Below are 26,171 nucleotides of genomic sequence, written 5' to 3'. Positions count from 1 at the left end.
ACATCCTACAAGGCAGTTATCTCCTTAATTAATTGACTCAATATTTCACAAATCAGACATGAGAATGCCTGAAAATTATACAATACATGTTCAGTTACGTAGGAAGTACTGGCGAGTACTCAGTAACGCCCTCTAAATAGTTGGAGAGACTGTAAATCGATACGAATTCACCTCGAATTTGCAGAGATCGATATGCGAAGAAGCATATAGATGTGAGAAGACGAAGTAAAGTTTGTGTGTAACTCATAAACAAATAGAATTATGTCTCATCATTACGTTGTTACGGCACACAAGCCCACTGCAGTTACAGCATGTGTTACAGGTAAGAACTTCTAGTGTGGATGCTGACAGCATTAAAAGTATACATTTGCGCTCTTCTATACTCCGGCCTTGTTTCTTTTGTTTGCTGGATGTTCAGGTAAAGAAGTTGAATACAGTCATTGCCAGGTATAACAGTATCTGATGAAATTGTGCCTGGAAACACTTTCTTTTAAAGGTGGTGCAATACCCTTTCACGTGGAATAGATTCTCTTTTTTTCAGGCATGAATTTTCTGCACTTTAGTGTGAACGTACAAGAATGAATGTTTTGTTACATATTTAGGAGATCATGGTTGCCAGCGTTGCCGGTATTCGTGATGTTTACTAACTACATTCGTTCCGTTTGAAATGAAAGGAACTATAAAATTAAAATTCTTAAACATATGTAATAGTATAGTAATATTCACTAATTGAACAAATCCATCGTTTCAGACACGTTTTCTCGTTGCTCAGGCCACTGCTTATTGAAGCTTATTAAAGAGCTACCCTGTTAACTGTATATTTATAGGAAATTTCACATCTCCAAGTGATCTGAATCTCATCTTGGCTAAGAATACTCGTTTGGAAATTTACCTCGTTACGCCAGAGGGCCTCCGCCCCATTAAAGAAGTTGGGCTGTATGGAAAGGTGTCTGTGATGAAGTTCTTCAGACCACCAGTAAGTTCCATGCAGCTTGTATTCTTTTGTCTATTGAACACCAGAATTTGCATGGACTTCTTAATTTCCTTGTGTGCTCTAATTTGGTGTCCATTTTGCATTTAATACTTGTGTTCTTGTATATATGTCCTTTATTGTTTATTAATGCAATAATTTGTTGTTAAGTATTACTGTTTGTGTCTGTCCTTGTCTCCTTGTGTGGTATGGTGAGTTTTATAGACAAGTTGCATATGCATGAATTGTTCCCTCTTGTCAAAACAGGAGTGTATAATGGAAGGTGGGTCAGGAGTTTAAAGCTAAGTCTGAAACCTATTGTGCTATAAACTATGTGTAATTATAATGTTTAGTTAAGAGCAAATGTTGTAAAGATCTGACTAGACCTGTACTAGATCTGTCATAATATGGGGTCCTCTAAGAGGCCTTGTGGTCATCGGTGTCCAGATGGGAATGAATTTGCAACATTTGAATATTGTTACTGTCTCCATGAGGGATTGATGTGATGTCAGTCCCTGATGAAGGTGACAGTGATTGATTACTTGTTATCCTGATTCAAGACTTTCACCATGAAGAGAAATCAGGCTGGTTGCAATGACATGTTCCATTGAGCTGGTGCCCTTTTGTTTTGGCAACTAGATTTGCATATCAGTACCTTCCAGGTTCTCAGGTGACAAATGTAATATAAGAAACATGACACATGGATGTTGATTGTTTTGTTGGTGCAGCATGAGAAGAAGGACCTGCTCTTCATTGTGACAGCACGGTATAATGCTATGATTCTTGAGTGTGTTGGTGAAGGTGATAACCTGGAGATCATCACAAAAGCACATGGGAATGTAGCTGACCGTATAGGGAAGCCCTCAGAAACAGGAATCATTGCAGTGATTGATCCTGAGGCAAGAGTAATCGGCCTGCGACTGTATGATGGCCTTTTCAAGATTATCCCCCTAGAGAAGGACAACAGCGAACTAAAGGCCTCCAGCATACGGTATGCACCTGCTGTAGCCTCCTTTACTTGTATCTGACACTTTAGAATTTTAGTATCAGTTGAAAAATATGCCCTGTACATCTTTTCATTGAGTCTCATGAAAATTGGCAAATTGATTTGAAATCACTGAGAGGCTGAGGAAGTATGTATAGCATGATTTCTTCCTACAAGGCAGATGGAATGTCAAATGCCAAAATGCTTTTCAAAACATTTGGAATGTCATATGGGCAATACAGAAGTAACGTGTGGGAACTGCCCACATTCAAGCAAGTGTGACAACGCAAGTATCATTGCTTAGCATTGGTGGGTAAACAGTGGTTGCTAAGCAGTGATACTTGCATTGTCACATTTGCTTGAATGTATTAGAGGAACTTGCCAGAACGTTGTGCATGTTGGGGTTCCAAAGGATCAGCCAGTGTAAGTTTCAAAATAATCTGTACTGCTGGTTGACATTACATGTCCATTGGTCAAGTAGCAGTGATCATCACGTACCATTTATCACCTGGCCGTGCCATAGCTCAAGCGATTGGTCGCTGGCTTCCCACTGCGGCAGCCCGGGTTCGATCCCGGGGCTGGTAAAGTGGGATTTGTGGTGAACAAAGTGGCACTGGGGCAGGTTTTCTCCGAGTACTTCGGTTTCCCCTGCCAATCTTCATTCCACCATTTGCTCCACAATCACCCTCACATATCATCTGGGGCTGGTACAATAGGCTAGAAGTGGCCACAGTACAAGGGCCTTAGTCCCACCGACTAACAATAAAAAAAATACCATTTATCACACACAGATAGTTTGCTTGCTCACCATATTGTTATTTTCAGTTTTCATATTAATATTCCAGGATAAAGATTGCCAAATTTTATCACCATACACAAAGGGCGATTTCAAGATTGGTATTGTTGATAATAGGGAGCTATAAAGTTATAATTGCATGATGTGCATAGCAGATTAGACAGCAGCATCTGCAGTGTGCAGCTTATCAGATTGTATCATGTCTCCAGGATGGAGGAGCTACAAGTACAAGACCTGGAGTTTCTTCATGGCTGTCCAAACCCAACCATCATCCTGATCCACCAGGACCTGAACGGCCGTCACGTGAAGACACATGAGATCTCACTTCGAGACAAGGAGTTCGTGAAGGTGACATACAGTATATACCATCAAGCTGGATACATCTTGAGTAGCTGACCCCCTGTCTGTGTGTTCACAGCCTTTATATGAGTACAGTGGTGTGCGAGTGTGTTGCTGTAGTTCACTGCCCTCTAGTCCAGGCACCTGAAGCATGTTCAGGGCAAAAGTACATGATCTTATTAAGATCTTTTAACTTTTGTGAAGCGGGATCTGGGATAGCGCAGTTGGTGTAGTGACTAGCAACTGGCTGGACAACTGAGGGGTTGGAGTTGAAGTCCTGGTGGGGTCAAGAATTTTCACTTCTCCATGTTTTCCAGACCAGCTGTGGGGTCTGTGCAACCTCCTATCCCATGGGTATCAGGAGCTCTTTCCCTGGGGATTAAGCGGCCGGCGCACGAAGCTGACCACTCACCTCCAAACTGGTGCTGAGATCAAGATAACATGGGTCTATTCATCCACTCCCCTATATGCCTTCATGGCATAGTGCTTATGTAGTTAAGTACAGAGACAGCTTTACCTTTTTATATATTGAACTTGGTATGACCAGTGTGTGTTGTATTTGTGACTCAAATCTTTCAGAATCACCCTGCAAAAGGAGTGAATGTTGTCTTTCCATCTTTTATGGGCAGTATGTGCTCTTCAAGGATTTTGAGGTTACTTCTTTGCCTCTGACTCAGTAGTTGCCAGCACTGTATGTTGTTCGGTGTCATCAGAAAATGTTCCAGGAAGATCTGTGCTGGGCGCTGTCTCCACATGTGTGCCATCACATCCTTCAACCTCTCTTTGCATTGCTGCTCATTATCCTGCTGCTTCAAGAAAGCATTTATTGTATTTCAATTAACTTCCAGGATTTTGTGTCCTGTGTATTCTGAATGAGTTGCAGAGAGACAGAGTACAGTCCTTTTATTCCATTGTTTTTCTGAGGACGGAATAGTGTGACTGTCAACTCATGTCATATACAAGTTATAGTCAGTGACAGCATATTTTCCTCACTGTTCTCCAGTTCTGGTCTGTATCTCAGATGGTGTTCGCCATTCTCATTGCTCTGATTTCTCTCTACATCTGCAGTAAAACTTTAGTTCTCTGGTAGAAAAATACTCCCCATCTCTGGAGATATTTTTATCCTTTATCATATTTGCAGGAAGCCCTTTGTTTGGCTGGATATACCACAAACTGTGGTCTAGAGAGAAAATATTTTGCAAAGGGTACGATATAGTAATAATTATCTTGCCAGAGTTGAAGCTTTCTACCTTTGGCAGTATATATGTATCATGTGATGGCCTTGCATGACATGCATGTGATAATTCCATATTTTACAAGTTTCTTCAAGTTATGTGTTTCAAATTTGAGGTGGCCTTGCCACAGAGTCGTCGTTACTTCTGGTTTATAAACTGTTCTGATTATGTCTATGTAGTTCTGCAAACCTGGCTTTATTTTGCAGAGCTGTTACAAGTTTCTTCGAGTTATGCATTTCAAATTTGAGGTGGCCTTGCCACAGAGTCGTCATTACTTCTGGTTTATAAACTGTTCTGATTATGTCTATGTAGTTCTGCAAACCTGGCTTTATTTTGCAGAGCTGGTGTGCTTTATCATCAGGCTCACTGTCACAGCAATGTCAGGAATTTCAAATATGTTTCCATTTGTTTCTGCTCATCAGTTTTCCAAAAACAGGAGTTTCTCTTAGTGTGTTTTTACTTCAGTAGTTCTCCAGTGTGTCTGTTTACCCATTTGTTTTATAATTGTTAGATATTTTTCTGTTCTTCCATGAAAATATTTGCTCACCCTAGGTATTTTGGAAAGTTCTTAAATTTTTTTAATGGGATCTACTTTTCAACTTTGCTTTAGAATATGCCATTAGGAAGGTCCAGGAAAACCAGGTGGGACTGAAGTTAAATGGGACATATCAGCTGCTGGTCTGTGCTGATGATGTGAATCTGCTGCCATAAAAAAACACACAAACTTTAATGATGCTAGTAAGGAGGTTGGTCTAGAAGTAAACACAGAGAAAACTTTCAGTTTCCCATGTGCAGTCAGCTGGCAGATCTGATAATATCCTCTAAAATGTTCTCAGTAGCTAAAGAAAAGTCATGCATTTGAAAGCATTTATTAAAGGATCATGTTACATACAATTGGTCAGAAGAGTACATTAAACGGTATAGTTCATGAAGGGTTCCGACTACTGGGATATAATTCTGTGTAGTCTGATGAAAGTCATCCAGTATTTTAAAGGGGCATATCTTCAAGGTTGAAGGGTGAGCAAAGAAAGAAACCAGCATGAAGGAGGCAGCAACTTACTCTTCACCCATGAAGAGGGTGGTTCATGTGGTCCTTCATAATTTTGGTTGATTTTCACTGGACTACTTAACATTATATCCCAGAAGATAGAAATTTCACAGCTACAGCTGCAGGAACCTCAAATCCTGTAATGCAGCTTATGCAGACTTGTTAAAATTAAGGACCGGTATTGTGAGGTGAGGAAATACTACACAATATGAACTATGTTCTCTTGTCACCTAAATGCAGGTCAGAATTCTAATATAGGGGCAGATAATAAACCCTTCAAAATCTGGAAGATGTGAATCGGATATGCATTTTAAGGGACTGATGTTATATTTAATAGATTAATTATCAAAGTTTGAATTCTAGTAATATTTAACACACCCAGAATTAACTGGATTTTCAGACTTTGTCAATCAATCGGGTTTTATAAAAACTAGAAAAAACAATGTTTCATAAACTGGATCTGTTTCCATTCTCAGGTGAGGGTGAAACACCTACCTACTCTGTTGGGTCCCTTAGAAAGAGCTAACCTCAATCACTGGTCCAATGATTGAAGTTCACAGGGGACATAACACACAGCTAGTGAGAACAGACATATGAAGTGGGCGCTGATAAATGGACATAATGCCGAATGAAGAGAGAGTTTTATTCCCAAACAAATACATTATAGTGTGAACAACAGTATTCAATAGAATGGAAATATATTGGCTTAAGATCTAGTGCAGTGCAACAGTTTTCTAACAGTGAACAATTGCCTAAAGATGGCCAAGTAAGGCCTAAACGTGTAGAAGTTGAAGTAATTTTAATACTATTTTACATTAAAAAGAAAGTGTGAACAGTTTTAAGTTGCACTAAAGACAGAGATCAGTGACCAAGTATTATTACTATTTGTACTGGGTGGATGGCCTCCAGTCAGCTTGGTAAAATTGGTACTGAGGTTGCAGGAAATGGGTGTTTGATTTTGAGACATTGAATGAATACAGTCTTGTTTTGCACATGAACACATTTTGTGATACCTTGCAATCTAATGGAAGTTATAAAGTGATGGGTCTAAAACTAAATATTCAGAGAGTACCAAAGAAACTTTTCCAAGTGTCTCATCTTTCAGAATAGACAATTTTAAATTGTGCTAAGCTTCTTAAAGGGACGCTGTTTCAAGCAGATAGTTGTCACATTACAAAGAGCTTTCAGTACACAATTTGCAGTTTTCTGTGGTGCAAACTGATCTGTAGCAACTCTGTGAAACAAGTGTATCTCATCAAGAATGCAGCATGGAGGCATGCCATCTGATGTTTGGCTCTGTCAGCAGCACTCTGCAGTGCTCTGAAACCCTCTTATCTTATAGGGTCTGTTTTATGATTCCATTCTGATAAGTTGCCTGCAGACATTCCTACTATGTTTAATTCCTTGCCAACTGATGCGCTCTGTGTTGCAGATCCCATGGAAACAAGACAATGTGGAGACTGAGGCATCCATGGTAATTCCTGTACCAGAGCCACTATGTGGTGCCATCATCATTGGCCAGGAATCAATCCTGTATCATGATGGCAGTACCTACGTAGCAGTCGCACCTCCAGTAATCAAGGTCAGTGTTATTTGTGACCAACAGGTTAGACCTCACATGAGGTTCAGAATTATGCTTACGTCTGTCTTCACTAATAAACTGCTGGCCGGATCCAGTATAATTGATTTGCAGTAGACTGTGTCACACAAAAGATGAAATAAAGTGCCCATTTGTGATAGGCTGTGTTAGAAATGTTCCTCTAGAGTACATAAGGACTTGCATGTTAATAGTCGCAAAGTCATGGCTTCCTCATATTTGCATTTCTTTCCTCATGTTTCACAGTGAAGAGCATCTATATGCACACTGAGTATGGCCCTGCTCACCTGTAACTGGGCATTAGAAAGTGCCATATAATGTTGTTACTAGCTGTACCCAGTGTGACATGTGTTGTTCTAGCATATCTTAGAGGCCCTTAATTAAATATCAGCATAATTTATTTATTTTCATGTAAGCATTACAGTCTTGTTCGTCTCGGATACCTAACAGCTCTTGGTGAGCTGAGTGATAAAACCTTGAGAGGGCAACATATAGTTGCCTGAGATGGAATGCAGGTTTCAGAAGAAGGTGTAAGCAGATTTTGTCAAAAGTCTGTGTCTGTTACTTGTTGATGGTCACTCAAAAGGCTAAATAGCTTTCAAATATGAAATGCCTGTGATTATTGGTTGAAACGTTGAATGATTGCAAATGTGGAGCTGCTGTAAGTATTTTAGTGGCTTGCAAATGGAGCTATTGAAGTGTGACATGATTACTTGAAGACAGTGAGATAGTAAAGTATAGTCATCAGTCGCACATGACTCAGAACCAAGAATGACTGTGCTGGCGAGGCCAGCAGCAAGTTATCAGCAAGCCAGCCAGCCTATGAAGGCAGTTGAGAGGTAGTTGAGGACAAGTTTTGAGACCATAGACAGCCAGCAGTGATGTGAGCATGGAATCAGAGAGATGTTGTTGGGAGCTGCTGCCAGGCAACTCCTAGTGTAGACATAACAGACAGAAAATGCAGTGTTTGCAACGATGGTTTGATGAAGTGTGTAGCTGTAGATTAGTGATGGTGTTACAATTATTTGCAGTTGCAAGTAACAGGTGTTCAGTAAATCCAGTTGTCAATCCAAACCTGGTGTCTAGTCACTAATATGTAACTGAAGGCTCAGGCTATGATTCTTTACTATTTTGTTGATTCCACAATAGTGTGGAGAGGGCCACTTTCTCCAGAATAACACCTTATTAAATGTTCATTCATGCCCTTCCTGTGCTTCCTGTAATTCAGATACATCTTATTGTTCTCAAAATATACATATCACTGCATATAGTAACCATATATAACTTGGTATTCATGCCTTTATTGCCTCAGTTACATGTGTTTCATGTTATGCAATATGGTTGTTGCTTAGTGACGCTGAAACAGCTCAACCCTAAGTGGAAATATACCTGAGGATTTTGTGCATATAGATTACATGGCCTTTACAGTCACATGAAAATGTAAGGTACATGATGTTCTTGGTTTGAGGTGTTCTTATTGGTGTGTTCTGTGGAACAAGCTATTTTCTGTGCCATCTGTTTCAGCAAAGCACTATTGTGTGCTATGCCCAGGTGGACTCAAATGGTGCACGGTACCTTCTTGGTGATATGGCAGGGCACCTATTCATGTTGCTTCTTGAGCAGGAAGAGAAAATGGATGGTACACTCACTGTGAAAGATCTCAAAGTGGAATGTCTGGGTGAGTGTTCCATATAGCTACCTAGCTACCGCATATCATTTGTTGATACATTCTCTAGGCTGTAGTGTCACACTGTATTGCTGTGCAGGTGAGATCAGTGTTCCTGAGTGTATCACCTATCTGGATAATGGTGTGCTGTTCATTGGCTCACGTCTTGGAGACTCACAGCTCATCAAGTTGAACGTGAAGCAGGATGAGGGTGGCTCATATGTCAGCATGATGGAAACATTCACAAATCTTGCCCCAATTGTGGACATGGTCGTTGTGGACCTGGAGCGCCAGGGACAGGGCCAGCTTGTTACCTGCTCAGGTTAGAGTGACAGACTGGATGTTATGTGTGGGCATGGTCCCCTTTTCTGTGTCTCATCCTTTGTTGTATTATAGGTGCGTATAAGGAGGGTTCTCTCAGGATAATCCGTAATGGGATCGGGATCCAGGAGCACGCATCCATAGATCTTCCTGGCATTAAGGGGATGTGGGCCTTGCGAGTAGCAACATCGAACAAGTTTGACAACACGCTGGTGCTTGCATTTGTTGGACAGACACGGTAAGTTCCCTGTAAGGTGTGCAGTTTCTGCACCTTGCACATCAACTGTACCATTGTTACTCATTGAACCAATTTCTCTTTAGGGTCCTCACTTTGAATGGAGAGGAGGTTGAGGAGACAGAGATACCAGGCTTTGTGTCAGATCAGCAGTCATTCTTCTGTGGCAATGTGGATCATGACCAGATCATCCAGGTGACTCCATTATCGGCACGCCTCATCTCTGTGGACACCAAACAGCTGCTCCAGTGAGTGATATGGCACATAAGATTTTGCAATCCATCTAGGTCACTTTTTTTTATTAGGCTGCACTCAACCTCAGCAAATGATACAGTGTTGTTTCAAAACATGTTGCAGTGAGTGGAAGCCTCCGTCTGAGAAGACAATCAGTGTGGTAGCATGCAATGTCACGCAGGTGCTCTGTGCTGCTGGCAGTGACCTCTATTACCTGGAGATTTGTGAAAAAGAGCTGGTGCAGAAAGGGTGAGAGAAAAACAGAAATGTGCCCCTTGAGTTCTTTCTTTTGCAGTTGCTGCCATTCCTTTAAAACTTGATCAAACATAACTTATTTCTTAAAGCCACTGTGTTTTCTGTGTCCTGTTTCAGTAAATTGTCCCTGGTTTCCAGATGGAAAATGGAATTAAATATGGGTTGTGGCACCATGCAGTCTGGTAGAAGTTTGCTGATATTTTGGAGGAATGCCAGTGAACTTGTTCTACCAGACTGCTTGTGTTCTTCATACTTGTCACTTTGAGAACCTTAGGCCTCACATAATTAAATGAAGAAATGTGAAATATGATTATTCTTTATTGCTTTGCATCTTCATGCCATATTGGAAAGTTGTGATATGTTTGTCTTTGTAAATTTCATGATTGAGAATCTTTATGGCACAGCATTGTTCCATTTGATCCATTGCTAGTGTCAGTAAGCAAGCACATGCTATATACAATATGCAAGGCCTTGTCATCTAATTCCAAGCATTGCAGTACAGTATTTGAATCTGATCAGATGATGATGTGTTCAGTCAAGCAAGCCTGGAGCATGAAGTGGCATGTCTTGATGTCACACCTCTTCAGGAGGGAAGTAGGAAAGCAGAGATAGTGGCAGTGGGACTCTGGACTGACATATCAGCCCGCATTTTACGCCTGCCTGGGCTTGAAGAAGTTAACAGGGAGTTTCTTGGTGGAGGTGAGACACAGCAAAATGAGCCCATTAAACTGTAGTTAGATAATAGATTTATTCACATGGGTCCTTTGCCACCATAGCATGGCATATCCTCAGGTTTGCAGGTAGAGGAGATGATCTCCAGATATGGAGTGCAGCAAAGAATGTACTGAATAAACAGCTGTGAACAGCTGACAAGGAGTGATCTTCCTTCCTGGGTTTAGGTGTGGCTTTATAATCCTTGTGAAAAACTAGCGTATAATGAAATTGTGCACCTGGCCTTACACTCAGGACAGTTTGCGAAGGAACTTTATGTTTTGGTTTTTATGGAAATTCAGTGGCTGATGTTGTATAAATGGAACTTATATATATAAGATGTTTTCATAAGGCAGGTTCACAAAAAACAGAACTGAGATAATTACCAGAGTATGTTTTGGATTCAGTGAGAGCACAGAGAGTCAGATGGGGCAAGGGTGGCACTGAGCCATGAGGCAATTCTACTCTTTTCTATGGAAATGGGAATGAGAATCATCACTTAGGGGCAGGCTTTCTCTTTCTTGTACATAAGGGTATCATATTAGTAGTTAAGGTAGTAAAGTTTATTACAGACTTTCATGGAGCACTCTGGTGTGAAATTATTTGAATGTGCATTCCCCAGTTGAGAATAAAAATTATACTAAAAGTTTTATGAGGAGCTGAGCTTACATTTCATAAAATCTTAGATGCTGGAAAATAAATGGGAGCAGTAGTGGACAAATACATGAACTACTTATGGACTCCAAGAGAGCCCATGATTTATTTAGTAGAGATGTAAAACATTGTCATTGAATTCTCTAGACTCATGAAACCATTTAGAGAAATTGAATTGTGTTTGAACGAAACCTATATTAAACTCAGTAGGTGGAAATATTTGTGGCGCATTTCCTGTTCAGAATGGTGTGAAGCAAGGAGATCCTTATTGCCATTGCTTATGAATATGCCATCAGAGAGGTCCAGAAAGTGAAAAACATCAGCTTGAAACCTGTGCTGATGATAATTAATTTCAGAAAACTTAAATACCATAAAGAAGAATGCAGTTCTGTTATGTGCTAGTAAGGTTGGTCTAGAGGTAAATGTATTGTCACGTTTTATGGTCATGATTAATAATAATGGGTCTTGGATTGAACAATTCAGTTTATTGATCGCTTCTTTTACAGTCAGTCGTAATCACGATCAATTACAATAACTCACAATAAATGACTGCCTAGGACTTCCTCCATTCTGGTTTCTCTCTATTCTGATCTCAACTACGACTGACTTCTCTTCTGGTTGATCTTCTACTGGCTTCTGCCTTCTCCTCTTATACAGAATATCCATATCCAAGGAAATGTTTGTTGATCACTTGTATCCACAGAAACGTGTTCCATAACAAGTTGTCTTCCAAGAATCCATCTCTATGGAAATGTGTTTCTCACTCATTCCCTAGCAGTGGGTCTACGTGTCACAGTATATTCGTGTTTCATCACCAGAATGCAGGACGAGTTCATAATATAAAGACAGCTAGTAATTGTCTATGAATGTGGCAGAGTTCAAATACAGTGGAACCCCCATTTTATGTCCCTTGATCTGGGTTTTCCTTCTTATAAAGACAGCTAGTAATTGTCTAAGAATGTGACAAAGAGATCAAACACTGTGGAACCCCCATATAATGTTCCTCAATCTAGGTTTTCCTTCATGTAACATTCATTTTCATTGATTCCAAGCTAGTATTCTTATTGTGCAATTTATTGCATATAAGATGTTCCTTAATTTTGTGTTCAAATCCACTGTCCTAAAAAGAAACCTTGAACAGGGGTATCCCTGTTCATCGGAGTCACTAACAAATCAAAATTGCATTCACAAAGAAATTATAAGGCGATTAAAACTGGTGAATGTTTATGACTATTCAGTTCAGAATCTTTTGTCTTCCTGCCTCCTATATAAGAACATAACAATTAGAATATACAAAAGTATAATGTTACACTCCTCCCTGTTGCTGATGTGGAACTTTGACTCCCACCTAAAGGGGTATTTGAGAGTAGTGTGCTGTATGTTTGATTTTTGTTTGTTTGCCACCACAGAGATCATCCCCCGCTCAATCCTGATGACTTGTTTTGAGGGACTCAACTACCTGCTGTGTGCCCTAGGTGATGGATCCATGTACTACTTCTCACTTAATAAACAGTCTGGCTTCTTGTCAGACAAGAAGAAGGTGAGCTTGATGTGTATGCAAAGTGTTCATTATGGCTTGCATTGCGACAGCAGGCAGTTTGAGATGGAAGTGACTGACCGACCAACCGACCAACTGCTGAATTGCTTCTGGCCCTTGCCAGCATAGTTATTCTTGGTTTTGAATCTCAGGGTACTCATGACCATATTTTGTGTGAGAGCTCTGGGAGTCTTCAGTAACTCTCCACTAGTTATTGATTTTGGCTTGTTTCTTTATGTCAGTTTGTTGCTGACCAACTAGAGAACACCACTTCAAACAGTCCCCCAACTGTTGCATGAATATTCATTGCTGCAGGTGCATATTTTAACAAGATGTTGCTTAGGAGTGGATGCCTTTGTTACATTTCTATGATTTCAAGATCCAGAAGCTCCTGGTTTTTTACATATTGTCATAGTAGCTTTCTACCAAATTGCATGGTTTCTCTGTATGATGCAAGAAAGGCTTTGCAGATGATGAATCAGTAATAAGGTGTTATTGTCCTGCAGGTGACTCTGGGAACACAGCCGACAGTGTTGCGCACATTCAGGTCTCTGTCTACAACAAATGTGTTTGCCTGCTCTGACCGGCCAACTGTCATCTACTCCTCCAACCATAAGCTTGTATTTTCAAATGTGAACCTGAAAGAAGTGAACCACATGTGTTCCCTGAATGCAGAGGCTTACCCAGACAGGTAAGTGTTAAAATTTGTAGGGCACTCACTGAAATAATGTCACTTTTACTATGTGTCAGGGGTGCTGATATGGCAAAATTATTGCAGTCTGGCATTAGCCACCGACAGCACAGTCACAATTGGGACTATAGATGAGATACAGAAACTGCACATACGAACAGTTCCGCTTGGTGAGTCACCTCGAAGAATAGCATACCAAGAGAGTTCACAGGTAAGCATTGTATTTGTTCAATGAAATATAGCACTGTAGCTATTTTTGGGATAAATGTTTCAACATGCTTTTGGGTTACAGACATTTGGTGTCATCACCATGCGCATAGACATCCAGGACTCAGCGGGGCTCAACGCTGTGCGTCCCAGTGCCAGCACACAGACACAGAGTACCACATCATCATCAGCCATGGGTTCACTCTCTATGGTGAAACCTGGAGCCATGGGTGCCAACACTGCTGCAGAATTTGGACAGGAGGTCGAGGTTCACAACCTGTTGGTTATAGACCAACACACATTTGAAGGTGAAGTTATGGACAAGTTTTGATGCCAGTCATATTCTTTGCCATGTTTATTATCTAAATCAAAGGCAGACCCTATGAAATCAAAATAAAATCAGGTCTTTAAATGCTAATTGTTTAGAGTGTGGATGGCTATGCTATTCATAAATGGTACATATTATTTGAGGTGATACCGCAGAATCATGAGAGTACTTTTATAAACAGAGACTTATATGACCAAGTTACACATCATGTCATTCACCAACCCCCAGTAATTTGCTCCACTGTTGTAAGCATGTCTGAAACTGTTCTTTAGTAATACTGAACTGCCTGCTGTGAATTTTGCTAAGTGTCTAAACTGACATTAAATCTGGTACCTTTGAGTTCCATTTTCATGTATGGAGAGAGGAAGAAGTCTTAGGAAGGAAGTTGTAAGGGTGGAAGGCCACAACAATTTTATCTCTGCCCATGACAGTGCAGTATGTTATAATGATGAGCTACTCAGTGTCCATTTTTGCATTTCTCAAGATATTTTCCCATGGGCACATTTGTGCAACACTGCTGATTGACAGTTTGGCGCGGGAAGAAGCAGTTGATATGCCTGTGACATTTGTTCAAGCTTGTCTGACCTTCTGTGAAAGCTACTTAGAACATGAGTTCAAGAACCTTTGTACCAAGCTTGAAACAAAACTTGACACACAGTTTCTTTGTTCGCTTGAATTGCTCATTTCAGAAGACTACAGAATACACTGCTCACACCTCCACTAAACAGCTTCACATGTGTCCTGCTGGACCATGAGGCAAGCTATTTCAACTTCAACTTTATTTTTGTCCATAACCGAAATGAATTCAATTGGACATGTCAAGAAATAATAGTGAATACATCACACGTCAAAGTCACATAAAAATTACACAGTGATCTATTATGATACTATAACAACCATTATAAGGTACATAACAATAAAAGATACATAAGACCAAAAGAAAAATATCAGTAATATAAAACATGTAAACACAGTATTAAAAATTGCAAACCAAAAGAATCAACAAACAAGTCATCAGTCCAACATTAATTGAAAAACTCTTTGAAGAGAATAAAAAGCACTGCACAGCAAATAATTTTTGAGTTTCCTCTTAAAAACTTTAACATTTTCAATGCTTTTCAATTCAAGGCGAAGACCATTAAATATTTTAGTTCCCATATTGATTATCCTTTTTATTTTTGCAACGATTGGTATTACAAAATTGAACATACAGATTATGTTTACGTATGGTATTGTAGCTGTGAATGTCAGAATACTGAGTTGTATACATCTTATTCTTTATTATAAAATTTCAACAAAAAAAAAATATATATATATATATATAGTGAGTTAACAGTTAAAATCTTAAATTCACCAAACATATTTCTACAGGATACTATATTGTTACCACCTTTAACAACTCTTAGACATTTTTTCTGTACTTTAAATACAGTTTCAGACTCCATAAGCCCTCCACCCCCAAAAATAATACCATATTTCAGTATAGATTCAAACTTAGTAAAATAAACATTTCTTAATACAGGTAGTCTAACTGCGTCAGTGTGGCAGTGGCACTCTACTGCAACCTAGCTGGGAAAGTTGGTGGCATCGTGCCTTCTTATAACCACCTTAAGTACCATGTATAGTCATTTTAATTGAAGCATGACATGTAATAATCACCAATTCAGTTTGAGAAATTGTTATTTCTGAGACAACAGTTCTCTATCAGTTTAATTAATAGAGCACTTATCATCACAATGTGATTCTTATAACAGAAAATGGTCAGTCTCTAAAATGGACTGGACAGCTGGAGTACAGGAGTACAGTTAGCCACAGGAGCCCTTGCCACATGCAGAATGTTCACACCCTCATAGGTGATCACTTTCATGAATGTTGGGGCAATCACAGTCCAGACAGGTTAACATGCTGTGCAACACTTGCAAGTTACTTCATTATGTTGTGTTGTAAACAAAGACCAAAATGGGGGACTGTTTGCAGTGCTGCATGCCCACCAGTTCATGCAGTGTGAGTATGCCCTGAGTCTGGTGTCCACAAAGCTTGGGGATGATACCAACACGTATTACATCGTTGGCACAGCACTGGTAAACCCTGAGGAAAGTGAGCCCAAACAGGGACGCATCCTCATGTTCCAATATCAGGATGGCAAGCTGCACCAAGTGGCTGAGAAGGAGATTAAAGGGGCATGCTACTCCCTTGTAGAGTTCAACGGAAGACTGCTAGCCAGCATCAACAGCACGGTGAGAAACCAGCATTGTTTGATTCTTCTCTTCTTCTGGCACCCTTTCTCCAAAACATCTCACATTTTTTATGTTCTACTTCAGTACATTTTCCCCTCCACTTTCAATCAGTTTCTTCAGTATGTTTATTCTGTTGGGTCTCAAGGTTCAAAAGGTCATGAAGACATACAGTCTATTCTTTCAGTGTGTTCATACTTTTGCAGACTTGTGTTCATCACAGCTTGTCTCATATGAGCCTGAAACTACTGTTCATATCACAGACTTCTTCTTGTTGAGATTCATGGTACTGCTATGAACATGAATTCTGAAACTGCGTGTATTTGGTACAGTCATTAAGTTCGTGGACTGTGGTTTTAACACATCATATTACAAGGTATTAACATACACTTACACAGATCCACATCAGCCCTCAAAATAGTTGTCGTTGGCCGCTATGCAAGTCTGCCAATGATATAGCTGCCAAAAACATTGCTGAAACATATTGGCAGGAAATTCCCGTACGGTGTTTCTTGTGGCAGTGACCACCCCCTCGGACGACTGAAACCTACGACCACGTTGCTTTGCTTTCAGGTGGTGAAAGAGAAAGAAATGACAGGGTGCAAGATCAGGTGAGTACAGAGGGTGTGGCAAAACAGTGACCTGTTGCCTTGCCAGTTTCTCTTGGACAAGAACAGTGATGTGCAGGGGCGTTGTCATGTAGCAACAGCCAATTCTTCCTACACCAAATGTTTCACTAGGGGATTTGCCTAGTTTCTGGGAGAACTTGATGTTTCCCATTGTTCAAACTGCCACATTTTCGATTACCACCACTTGCATTTAACTGCAGTTCACAATAGAGGCAGTAGTTCTGCTTACACTGTGTGCACACAACTGCCTCTTGCTGTGGCGAGAGATGAACTGACAAGGCATCATATCATGCCTCAACCTATCCGCTGTAATACACTGCAACGACGCTTTGCGGCCTGTCCACGAACTTATTGACTATGGTAGTATGAGGCCCTGAAAGCAGGCAGTGATGAATGTTGGGAAATATTATTGAAATATGAAGGGAAAAATAGGCTGAACTAAGTAGTAATTTTTGCAGTTGTTCATCACTTTATCAGTACAGTGACTCTACCGTCACACTACTGATAAAGTTACTGTTCTACATAAATTTTAATTCATAATTTATTTACATCCATAAACTGTTGGACAGATACAATTTGACAAGTCAGTTTAAACCATTTAAAACACCACATGTCAACAAACTTAAATATGGACAAAATGATACACAAGACTAAGAACAGTGGAGTCACCCCACTGAAGCTTAGCAATGGCAGATGACAACCCCCAGCAATCCAGTATAAAGCAACATATACACTTATACCATCTATGTGCATCCACATAACATGAAAACCAACCCGAGCCACCAAACTACTGTCCATCATTGTTACATACAAATTTAGTAAAATAAAATTTCTTAGTGCTGGTAAACTTACTGAGTCTTGTATGGATTTAATAAAATAAAGAGCTTTCTTTAATGTATGAAAAAGGTATTGTATATGTGTGGCCCAGTTTAAGGTATCTGCGATATAAATACCAAAAAAATTTAAACTTGATGCGTAAGTTATTTCTTTATTTTTTAGATACAGAATGGGTCCATGAGTTAAACTAGATTCTCTTCCCTGAATTAGTATTGCTTTAGCCTTTTCAGTATTTATTATAAGATTATTTGTTAGGAACCAGTTTTCTAATTGTTTCATGAGTTTTACCGATTTTTCTTTTAACAACGAGAGGTTTTTCTCTATGAGTAATATATTTCTATCGTCCGCAAATAACACCACCTTAGCTTCTTGAACTGCCTGGGCAAATCGTTTATAAACAACAAGCACAGAAGGGGTCCCAAAACAGAACCCTGAGGTACACCATATTTTACTTCTTTACACGATGAAGCAAAGGGCTTTATATTTGTGGTCTTTTCATTTAAATGCTGTACTCCCTCAAACTGAGTTCTGCCAGTAAGATACAAATTCATCCATGAGTGTATTTTCCCTCTTAAGTCCATACAGCTCCAATTTGGCGAGCAGCAGGTTATGATTCATTACATCAAACGCCTTAGTTGAATCTAAAAATGGGCCCATAACTAACAGCTTATTATCTAATGCTTTCTGGATATCCTCTGTGAAGGTTTGTGTTGCTGTTTTGCTAGATTTCTTCTCTCTGAAGCCATTTTGAGCCTCAGATATCATGTTGTGTTTAAGGTCAGTACTCTTTTATATATTAATATTTCAAGAATTTTGAAAATACTGGCAAAATTGAAATTGGTCCATAATTGGAGATTTCTTGTGTCCCTCCTTTTTTGTGAATATGCCTAACTTTTGCAGTCTTCATCAAATTTAGAAGGGTTCCAGAACTTGATGAAATGTTAATTATAAAGGTTATTGGTTTCTTGTAATACTGAGTACTTTCTTTTACTATCCTTTCAGGTATTTCGTCCCAGCCAGCTGAAAATTACCTTTTAGTTTACTGGTTACATTTAAAATCTCTTCTTCAGTAATTGGAGTTAGAAACATGGAATTAAAGATAAATGTTTTATTATTAACAGTGTCATGACCAAATTTACAACCCTTATTTTCATTTAACATCTTATCCACATTTACTAAGAAAAAAAGCATTAAATTGATGAGCTATATACTGTGATTTGAAACTAACATGGAGCCTATTTTTAAAGATATGCTTTGATTTTTATTATAATTACCTGATGCCTTTTTTATTATTTGCCGTATTGCCTTGGTACGGATTGCTGACCTTAACAAACTTAGCAGTCACAACCTGGTGCCTTCATCCCTTTTGTTAACCATCCTGATTTGATACCTTATATTTCTTTTTGAGAAGAGCGTTTACAATTTTCCCTGGATCAACCTGGGGGGGATTTGACAGCTATGTTCGTAACCTGGACAAAATAGTCCAAATATCTCAGTTCTACTACCTTGGTGGTAGTAATAAAGGTTTTTGATTAGAATTTTCTTGTAATAGGCTAATATTCAAATCACCACATATCACTAAAAAGTGACCCTTTTTTATTTTCGTTTAATTTCATCTAGTATTCCTAGAAAGATTTTTACATCACTGTGAGGAGATCTATATATACAAATTACTATAATTTTAAAATCAACTAATTCAGTAACTGATATTTCATTAGAGACAAATATGCATGAACCCACATGCTTATCTTTATCCCTGCAGAAACTGTCTGCCAGTTTATAATGTTCGATATTTATATGTAAAATTTTATCCTTGTGTAACCATTGTTCGGAAGAGCATAAAATATCTGACTTTGATACCCATGACATGGGCAATGCATTTAATTCCGATAGTTTATTTCCCAAACTTTGAACATTATGATGTAGAATACTCAAATATTGTATTTTATCAGATCTTCCTCTACTTGGAGAAAAAAGATATTCTAGCAGGGGATTTACCATAAAAATCCTTGTTTTTTTTATGGTTGACGTCTATTTCTCTTAGATGGTAGATCAGTCTTTTCTTGTGTCATTGTGTTCCCTTCAGTTATTCTTATATCTTCCATTTGATTATTTATATCTTCTTGTATGCCTTCCTTATTTTCACAAGTTCTTTCATGAAGATCCTGAGCTTCCTGCACTTGATTATCCTCACTTAACTTATTGGTTTCATTGCCTTTTGTATGGTCACCAGATTCCCTACTTCGATACATTTGTAATAGAACCTTGTTTTCACAAGCACTCACACCACCCGGCATCTGTTTATTAGTTCAGACAAGTTCAGGGTGCTCTCACGCATAACTGGTAATGCTGACGGTAAGTAATTATGAAATACAAATGGTGGCGTGATTTTAATGGTAATTAGGAAGGCTATCTAAGCAAAGGATGTCGATTGTGATTTGCTTGCAGGTGCGATTGTTTGAGTGGACAGCAGAGAAGGAACTGAGGCTGGAATGCAGTCATTTCAACAACATCATTGCACTGTACCTGAAAAGAAAGGGAGACTTCATCCTGGTTGGCGACCTCATGCGGTCCATGACCCTCCTTCAATACAAGACGATGGAAGGTAGTTTTGAGGAAGTGAGTAGACTAATTTCAAAACCAAAATATTCTAATGATTTGGACACATTAAATGAAGAAAGAACTGGACTTCAAGCTGAGAGATGTGGGGTGGACTTGGCAAGAGGATGCACCTGACATTTGTACTGTACAGCAAACTTGTGCTCAATGGAGATTTGAACATACACCCAAAAATGGAGCCAGAGACATGCCAAAATCTTGAATACACTCAGTCTGCCAAATATGCTATAGTTCTTCTATATATCCCAACACACCCTCTGGTATTTTCTCTCATCTCTCCAACTCTCCCTATTCAACACACATCCAGACATTTAACAAGCAACAGTGGGCAAAAAGTATCAGTCAATAGATACAACATACAGCAGGAAGCCTTTATATTGATAATTTAAAAATCAACAGTTTTAGCCTATTTTATAATTTATATCTTATGATTATACTAAGATCTAGGCATTGACAGATGGTCCTATTTGTGAAAGATGTCTACAAAAAGATGAAACAGCAACACACATCCTATGCAAGTGTGAGGCCATAGCTTATTTAAGATTCGTCACCTGCACTACTATTTTATGGAAGCAGATGACTATCATGATGCCCTGTGAGGAGAATCATGCATTTCATTCAAAGTGTAGGACTGTTGAAAGGTTAAAATGGAGGAGTATACACAATAGATCATTAAAGGTCACAGTGCAAGGGCCGGCAGTTACGCCCATTCCTGTACTAAATTCTACAGTAGTTCTAAATCATGTTCCTTTTTATCGGTGAGCCCCTGAAGATTTCCCCAAAGGTCTGAAACATGTATGGCCATGTAAGTGATAGGATTATTTGTACTGAACTAGTCTGCACTGGATGGCTTCACATTACAAAGTTAATACAAGTGTAATGGTGAAGATTTCTCATGTTAAAATTAATGGGAGACTTTATGTGGCTACATTCATGTATTCCCATTTAATCCACAAGGTGTTAAATTTTTCTGATATGTATTTACCTGGCATGCTATTCTCAGGGAACCCAATCCTTGCATTGGCATAAGGTATATGAGGCGCTATTGGCAAGTTCCCAGACTCTTATTGTTGTAACTGCCTTGGTGAAAGATGATGAGAGGGGAGGCCAGAGTCACACTTCTGAAAGCCAGTTGCACCAATCTGCCATGTGATACCGCGCTGTGAACACCCATTGTTTTCACGAGTGCTTTTCTGACTTCGTGTTTTGTTTGGTCTGCGATGTGGGAATGTAGTACTCGCTATTAACATATTTAGTGCACTAGCCAATCAATCAATCTTAATCCAGTATCATTACTTTCCTCATATAGTCCACAATTCCCAACAACAAATATGTCTTGATCTTTGAACCCTACCTTAGCATTAAAGTCTCCAAGAAGAATCTTAATATCATTCTTTGGACACCCAATAACAACGGCTTCTAACTCCTCAGAAAAGCTGTCTTTAATATATTCGTTTTTCTCTTCTGTTGATGCATGTGCACATATTAAGCTTAGGTTGTTAAATCATCCTTTAACCTGCAAGGTACACAGTGTACGATTAATAGGTTTGAAGTTAATTACTGAATGTTAAATTTTTTAATTTACTACAAATCAGCATCCAAAGTCATGTTTACTTTTCTCACAGCAGCAGTACACACTGCAGTTCCTCTTCTTCAAAACATCTTGACCAATCCAACGAATTTCCTGTAGTGCTGTTATATCCACCTTGTAATCCTGCAGCACTTTTTCAAGTTGTTTTAAGGCTGCTCCTCTATACAGAGTCAACACATTCCATGTTCTAGTTCTTAGTCACATATATTTTGATCCATCTGATATCTCCAAGTCTCTTATCCAAGGTTTCCTAACAATTTATGTTTTTAACAGGGATGAGGTTGTCAGTCCTATTCCCCAAGCCCAAACCTGGAGGACCAAGGTATCTCTTTTGGTGTGGCCTATCACCTTTGACCTGTCCAGTATTGGAGGCCCTACTGGTAATATATGTTACCACTGGCATGGCTCTCATGTTCATTTAGGCACGCAAGCCCCACCACTGTGACTTAAGAGGTACCAGCAGGGGGAACAGTACTGCCATGGCAATTGCAGTGGTGATTTTCGAGTATAGTGAACATTGCATGCAGTTTTGCCAACAGCTGCTGCACCAGTTGTGAAGGTTTCTTTGTGAGAGCAAAAACATGTAATTAAGTTGTTCCACTGAAGTACCATTAGAAAGTTTGGTTCCATTAGTTTCTTTAGTTGATAGAGTGTGTCTGAGTATCACTGAAAGCAGTATTTATACATATGATTAGACAGGAAGAATAATATTAAAGTGGATCTTTAAGAAAGAGAATGGAGTCCTTTGATTACCATAAAAGCAGGGGCTTTCTTCATAACTGTAAGACCTTGCACCACAAAGCTGTAAGGTGGCAGCTGATGCTGATTGGTTGTGATGTTGGCAGATGGCAAGGGATTACAATCCAAACTGGATGACAGCAGTGGAAATACTGGATGACGATACATTCCTTGGAGCTGAAAATTCCTTCAACTTGTTTGTCTGCCAGAAAGACAGGTACAGCAATGTTACCATGTGTTGTTCATCTGTGTTATCTTGTGCACAGATGCAACATTGACTTGTGATGTTCTATGCTCAGTGCTGCCACTACTGATGAGGAGCGCCAGCAGATGCAGGAGGTGGGCCAGTTCCACCTGGGGGACATGGTTAATGTCTTCAGGCATGGATCCCTTGTAATGCAACATGTAGGGGAGTCATCCACACCAACACAGGGCTGCGTCTTGTTTGGCACTGTCAGTGGCGCCATTGGTTTGTTCCTATTCACTTCCATATGTAATGTTCCTGTAGATACTGCTCTGTATGAGTGTAGAATTTGGTCTCTCCTCAGAGAACAGCTTATGTTATGAGCATATCAGAGCATGGTATTGGGTTGGGGGAGGGATGTTTGGATTCAAGAGAAATGGGGACCATTACTTAATGAGGAGCTTGTAAATTAATACTTATTAAACTGTCATTAGTCTGTTTTGATTCAGAATTAACTCCTGTAGCACATCATGTAGGGGTTTGGCTAATTAATTGCAAGGCAGTGCTCCAGATAATAGGCTTTGGGTTCTGTAACAACAGGGAATTGCTTGTACCATGACGTGTTACTTCCACAGGCTTGGTGACTCAGATTCCTGCAGATTTCTATGATTTCTTGCGTGAACTGGAGGAAAAGCTGACGCATGTTATCAAGTCAGTTGGCAAAATTGAGCACTCCTTCTGGAGAAGTTTCAACACAGACATCAAGACAGAGCCGTGTGAGGGTTTCATTGATGGAGATTTGGTAGAGAGCTTCTTGGACCTGTCTCACAACAAGATGAGGGAGGTGTCACTAGGCCTGCAGGTGAGAAACTTGTTACATATCCCAGATTTCGTTATTTTGCGGGGATGGTGTGTAGATGACACCTGTATTGCCTGCAGTTCAGAGATTTCTACCCTTTCCATCTTCAAGTTGAAGTGATTACCCAGTGTCCAGGACCATGTGACCTGTTCCATTTCATTCAAAAGAGATAACCAGTGAAATATTATAAAAACAGACTTTTGAAGGACAGTATCTTTATGGGTGGTAGAGGGACCTCCAAAATGCAGGGCACAGTCATATATAGCTGCTTGCTACCATACATTCAAGACAAAACCTTTTGTGTCTTCTCGTCTGCTGTCAAAGAATGCAAAAATTAGAATATTCAAAAACTACAATTTTGCCTGTGGTTTTTATCGGTGTGAAGAGATAAAAGTCGAATAGGGGAGTGTTTGAGGGCCTAGCCATAGAAAGGACCAGATCTGATCTGATCTGGAGAGGTTGGACAGTTACTTCAGCCACTGAAGCAGAACCAGCAGGTTTATGGAGATGAGGCATTTCTCAGTTTCTTCACAGTGTGGACAGTGGTGTTCCAAGCTTGGCTGAGCTAATAGCGCCTCTCCTTTCCTGTTGACTGTCTGATGCACGGTGTAGCGAGGCTGTTTGCTAACACTGTGGCGTGCCACAGGGGAATGTGGCGGCATGTTCCAACGTGCCGAGCAATGGAGCCAGAGGTCTCTGCAGTGCTCTTTTGCACAGTCCTCTGCTTTGCAACCCATTTCTTCCAATGCATCTTTATAAAGGAGCATTGAAGGGGCTCTGCATTTATTACCTGGAATGTACTTTAGTGGTGAAACATGCTTATTCACTTCCAGACGTCCTCATTACATCAACAGCCATTCGTACAGTGTGCTCACTTCCTATTCATTATCAACTAACCGATGCAATGGAACAGTTCCCAACATCCTGTGTCAACATGAGGCATTGTTAGTAACTTCAGCTTGAAGATGGCAACAGTAAAGGTCTCTGAAATATCAGCAGTGCAGCATATGTTTACATTGTGTCATTAACTGGGAATGGGATATTGGCTAACAGCCATAGGTATGCTTTGTCCTGTAAAAATTAAGTTGAAAGGTGTATTATTAAAGTAATAAAATGAGGCAGATTATAGTGCATTTTGAAGGGACAGTAAGTAATTGTGGAAAATTGCAAGATTCATAGATAATATTAAAAACAATGTTAAAGCAGGAAGTATTGAGGATGTCATATGATTTGAACTGGCTTAGAGGCTGCTCCAGGTGGGGACACTAATATTGGCATTTTTTGCAACCACCTGGTTATGCTAAATAGATGTCTGTTGTGTTGCAAGCTGCAGGTAGACAATGGGAGCGGAATGAAGCAAGATGCCACAGTGGATGACCTTGTCAAGATTGTTGAAGATCTGACAAGAATACACTGATTATTGACAAGATACGTGTTTCAGTTGATCCCGTGAAATAAATTTGTATGTTGAAACGCCCAGTGGAAGCAAGTCTGGTTTAATTCGGGAGACGTAAAGCAACATATCTCACACTCGGATAAATATCAGTGAGATGGATGTGTTGTGGGTTTGTTGTGAATGTGAGATGGTCAGCAGATCATGTGTTGTCACAGTGCTGCAGAAGGATTGTTTTATCAGCCAGCACTTTATGCAGACTTAGAAGAAGAGAAGATCTAGTGAAATTCATGCAGACAGCAGTGGGCACAGAGAACAGTGTTATAGGTGACGTTTGCAGTACCCCATCCCAGGTCCAATAAGAGGAAAAGGAAAAACACCCTGATGATGTGACAGTATTTTGGTCCCTGCATGGTAGTGTCAGTGTTGAAATGGAAAGGTGACTTTCTCACTGATTGTGTTTGTTTCTTAACTTTGAGCAGCTGCATAATGCCAGAAATACATAACACCTATGTAAAGAAATGTGACTCTTGTTTGTAAATACATTAATTATGAACTCTGCCTAGTGCTGTAATTTGCTTACACATCGATTAAAACAATTATTATTTTTAGTTGTAGAGTTTTTTTTCATGTGACCAGTCTTCCTGGAGAACTTGTACTTCAGGCCAGCATCATATCAATAGCAATAAAGGTGGCAATCTGCAGATCACTGCATATGATGTGGCAGGGTTGTATTATATAGTGTTTCCCTCAAAGTAGTATTGGCCTGCTTCCCATCCCAACTGTAGGAGTCATGAGCTGTGTACTGGAATTGTGATGTTAGTCAGCTTCCAGGTCCTTGTTTTCAGAAGATGGGTTCAGCACTCAAGTATCTAGTATGACAGGAGGGAATATAGTTTACCTGAATAAGAACTGGAAATATGCAAACTGAAAAAAGTTGTTCACCAGTGTGAACCAAGTGTTACAACTCATTTATGGGATCAGAACCATCTTGGGATTCACAGAAACAGGCCTGAATGACCTAACCCTACAAAGTTCATGATGTGCAATGCTTCCCATATAAGAATATTGGTTTTCAGTCCCACCAAAATATTCATCAGAATGATGTTAAATGTACCAGTGTGCAAGTTCTTATATATAACATGTTACTACTTCAGAAGTTCATTGTGTAACATTTTAGAAAATTTTCCATTTAATTCATTTCATATAATAATGAATAATTAATGATGAATTTCACAGGATCTGAAGGCTGACGATATGTTCAAAGGCCTTACAACT

The 26,171-nt window shown here is 39.6% G+C and overlaps 1 protein-coding gene across 2 annotated transcripts; it reads left to right on the top strand.

Annotated features, from left to right (window-relative positions):
* The first annotated feature begins 237 nt into the window (after nucleotides 1-237).
* Nucleotides 238-25,504, top strand: LOC111863086 (DNA damage-binding protein 1). Of its 2 annotated transcripts, none has more exons than XM_023849094.2 (21): nucleotides 238-322; nucleotides 828-976; nucleotides 1,699-1,961; nucleotides 2,961-3,099; nucleotides 6,806-6,955; nucleotides 8,495-8,648; nucleotides 8,737-8,958; nucleotides 9,033-9,195; nucleotides 9,279-9,440; nucleotides 9,550-9,675; nucleotides 10,217-10,380; nucleotides 12,456-12,586; nucleotides 13,090-13,274; nucleotides 13,362-13,485; nucleotides 13,567-13,789; nucleotides 15,787-16,046; nucleotides 19,958-20,128; nucleotides 22,565-22,674; nucleotides 22,757-22,926; nucleotides 23,277-23,503; nucleotides 24,834-25,504. In XM_023849094.2, exons 1-21 carry the CDS (start codon nucleotides 262-264, stop codon nucleotides 24,915-24,917), a joined length of 3,438 nt encoding a protein of 1,145 aa, XP_023704862.1. In that variant the 5' UTR covers nucleotides 238-261; the 3' UTR covers nucleotides 24,918-25,504. The 2 variants fall into 2 exon arrangements, with proteins under 2 accessions (XP_023704862.1, XP_023704861.1); XM_023849093.2 differs by having other exon boundaries at nucleotides 24,828-25,504.
* The last annotated feature ends 667 nt before the right edge of the window (nucleotides 25,505-26,171 follow it).

Source organism: Cryptotermes secundus, unplaced genomic scaffold (assembly GCF_002891405.2).
Source record: "Cryptotermes secundus unplaced genomic scaffold, Csec_1.0 scaffold1777, whole genome shotgun sequence".
NCBI classification, from domain to species: domain Eukaryota; kingdom Metazoa; phylum Arthropoda; class Insecta; order Blattodea; family Kalotermitidae; genus Cryptotermes; species Cryptotermes secundus.
The sequence above is the reverse complement of the archived record's forward strand: the minus strand, read 5'-3'. Positions and strand labels throughout refer to the sequence as shown.

What these genes read in the sequence shown, in the direction of transcription:
- LOC111863086 (XM_023849093.2), top strand. Translation starts at nt 262, where the DNA reads ATGTCTCATCATTACGTTGTTACGGCACACAAGCCCACTGCAGTTACA. An exon ending in TCGCACCTCCAGTAATCAAG is followed by an intron (nt 6,956 to 8,494) that starts GTCAGTGTTATT and finishes CATCTGTTTCAG; the next exon opens with CAAAGCACTATTGTGTGCTA. An exon ending in CAGGGAGTTTCTTGGTGGAG is followed by an intron (nt 10,381 to 12,455) that starts GTGAGACACAGC and finishes TTGCCACCACAG; the next exon opens with AGATCATCCCCCGCTCAATC.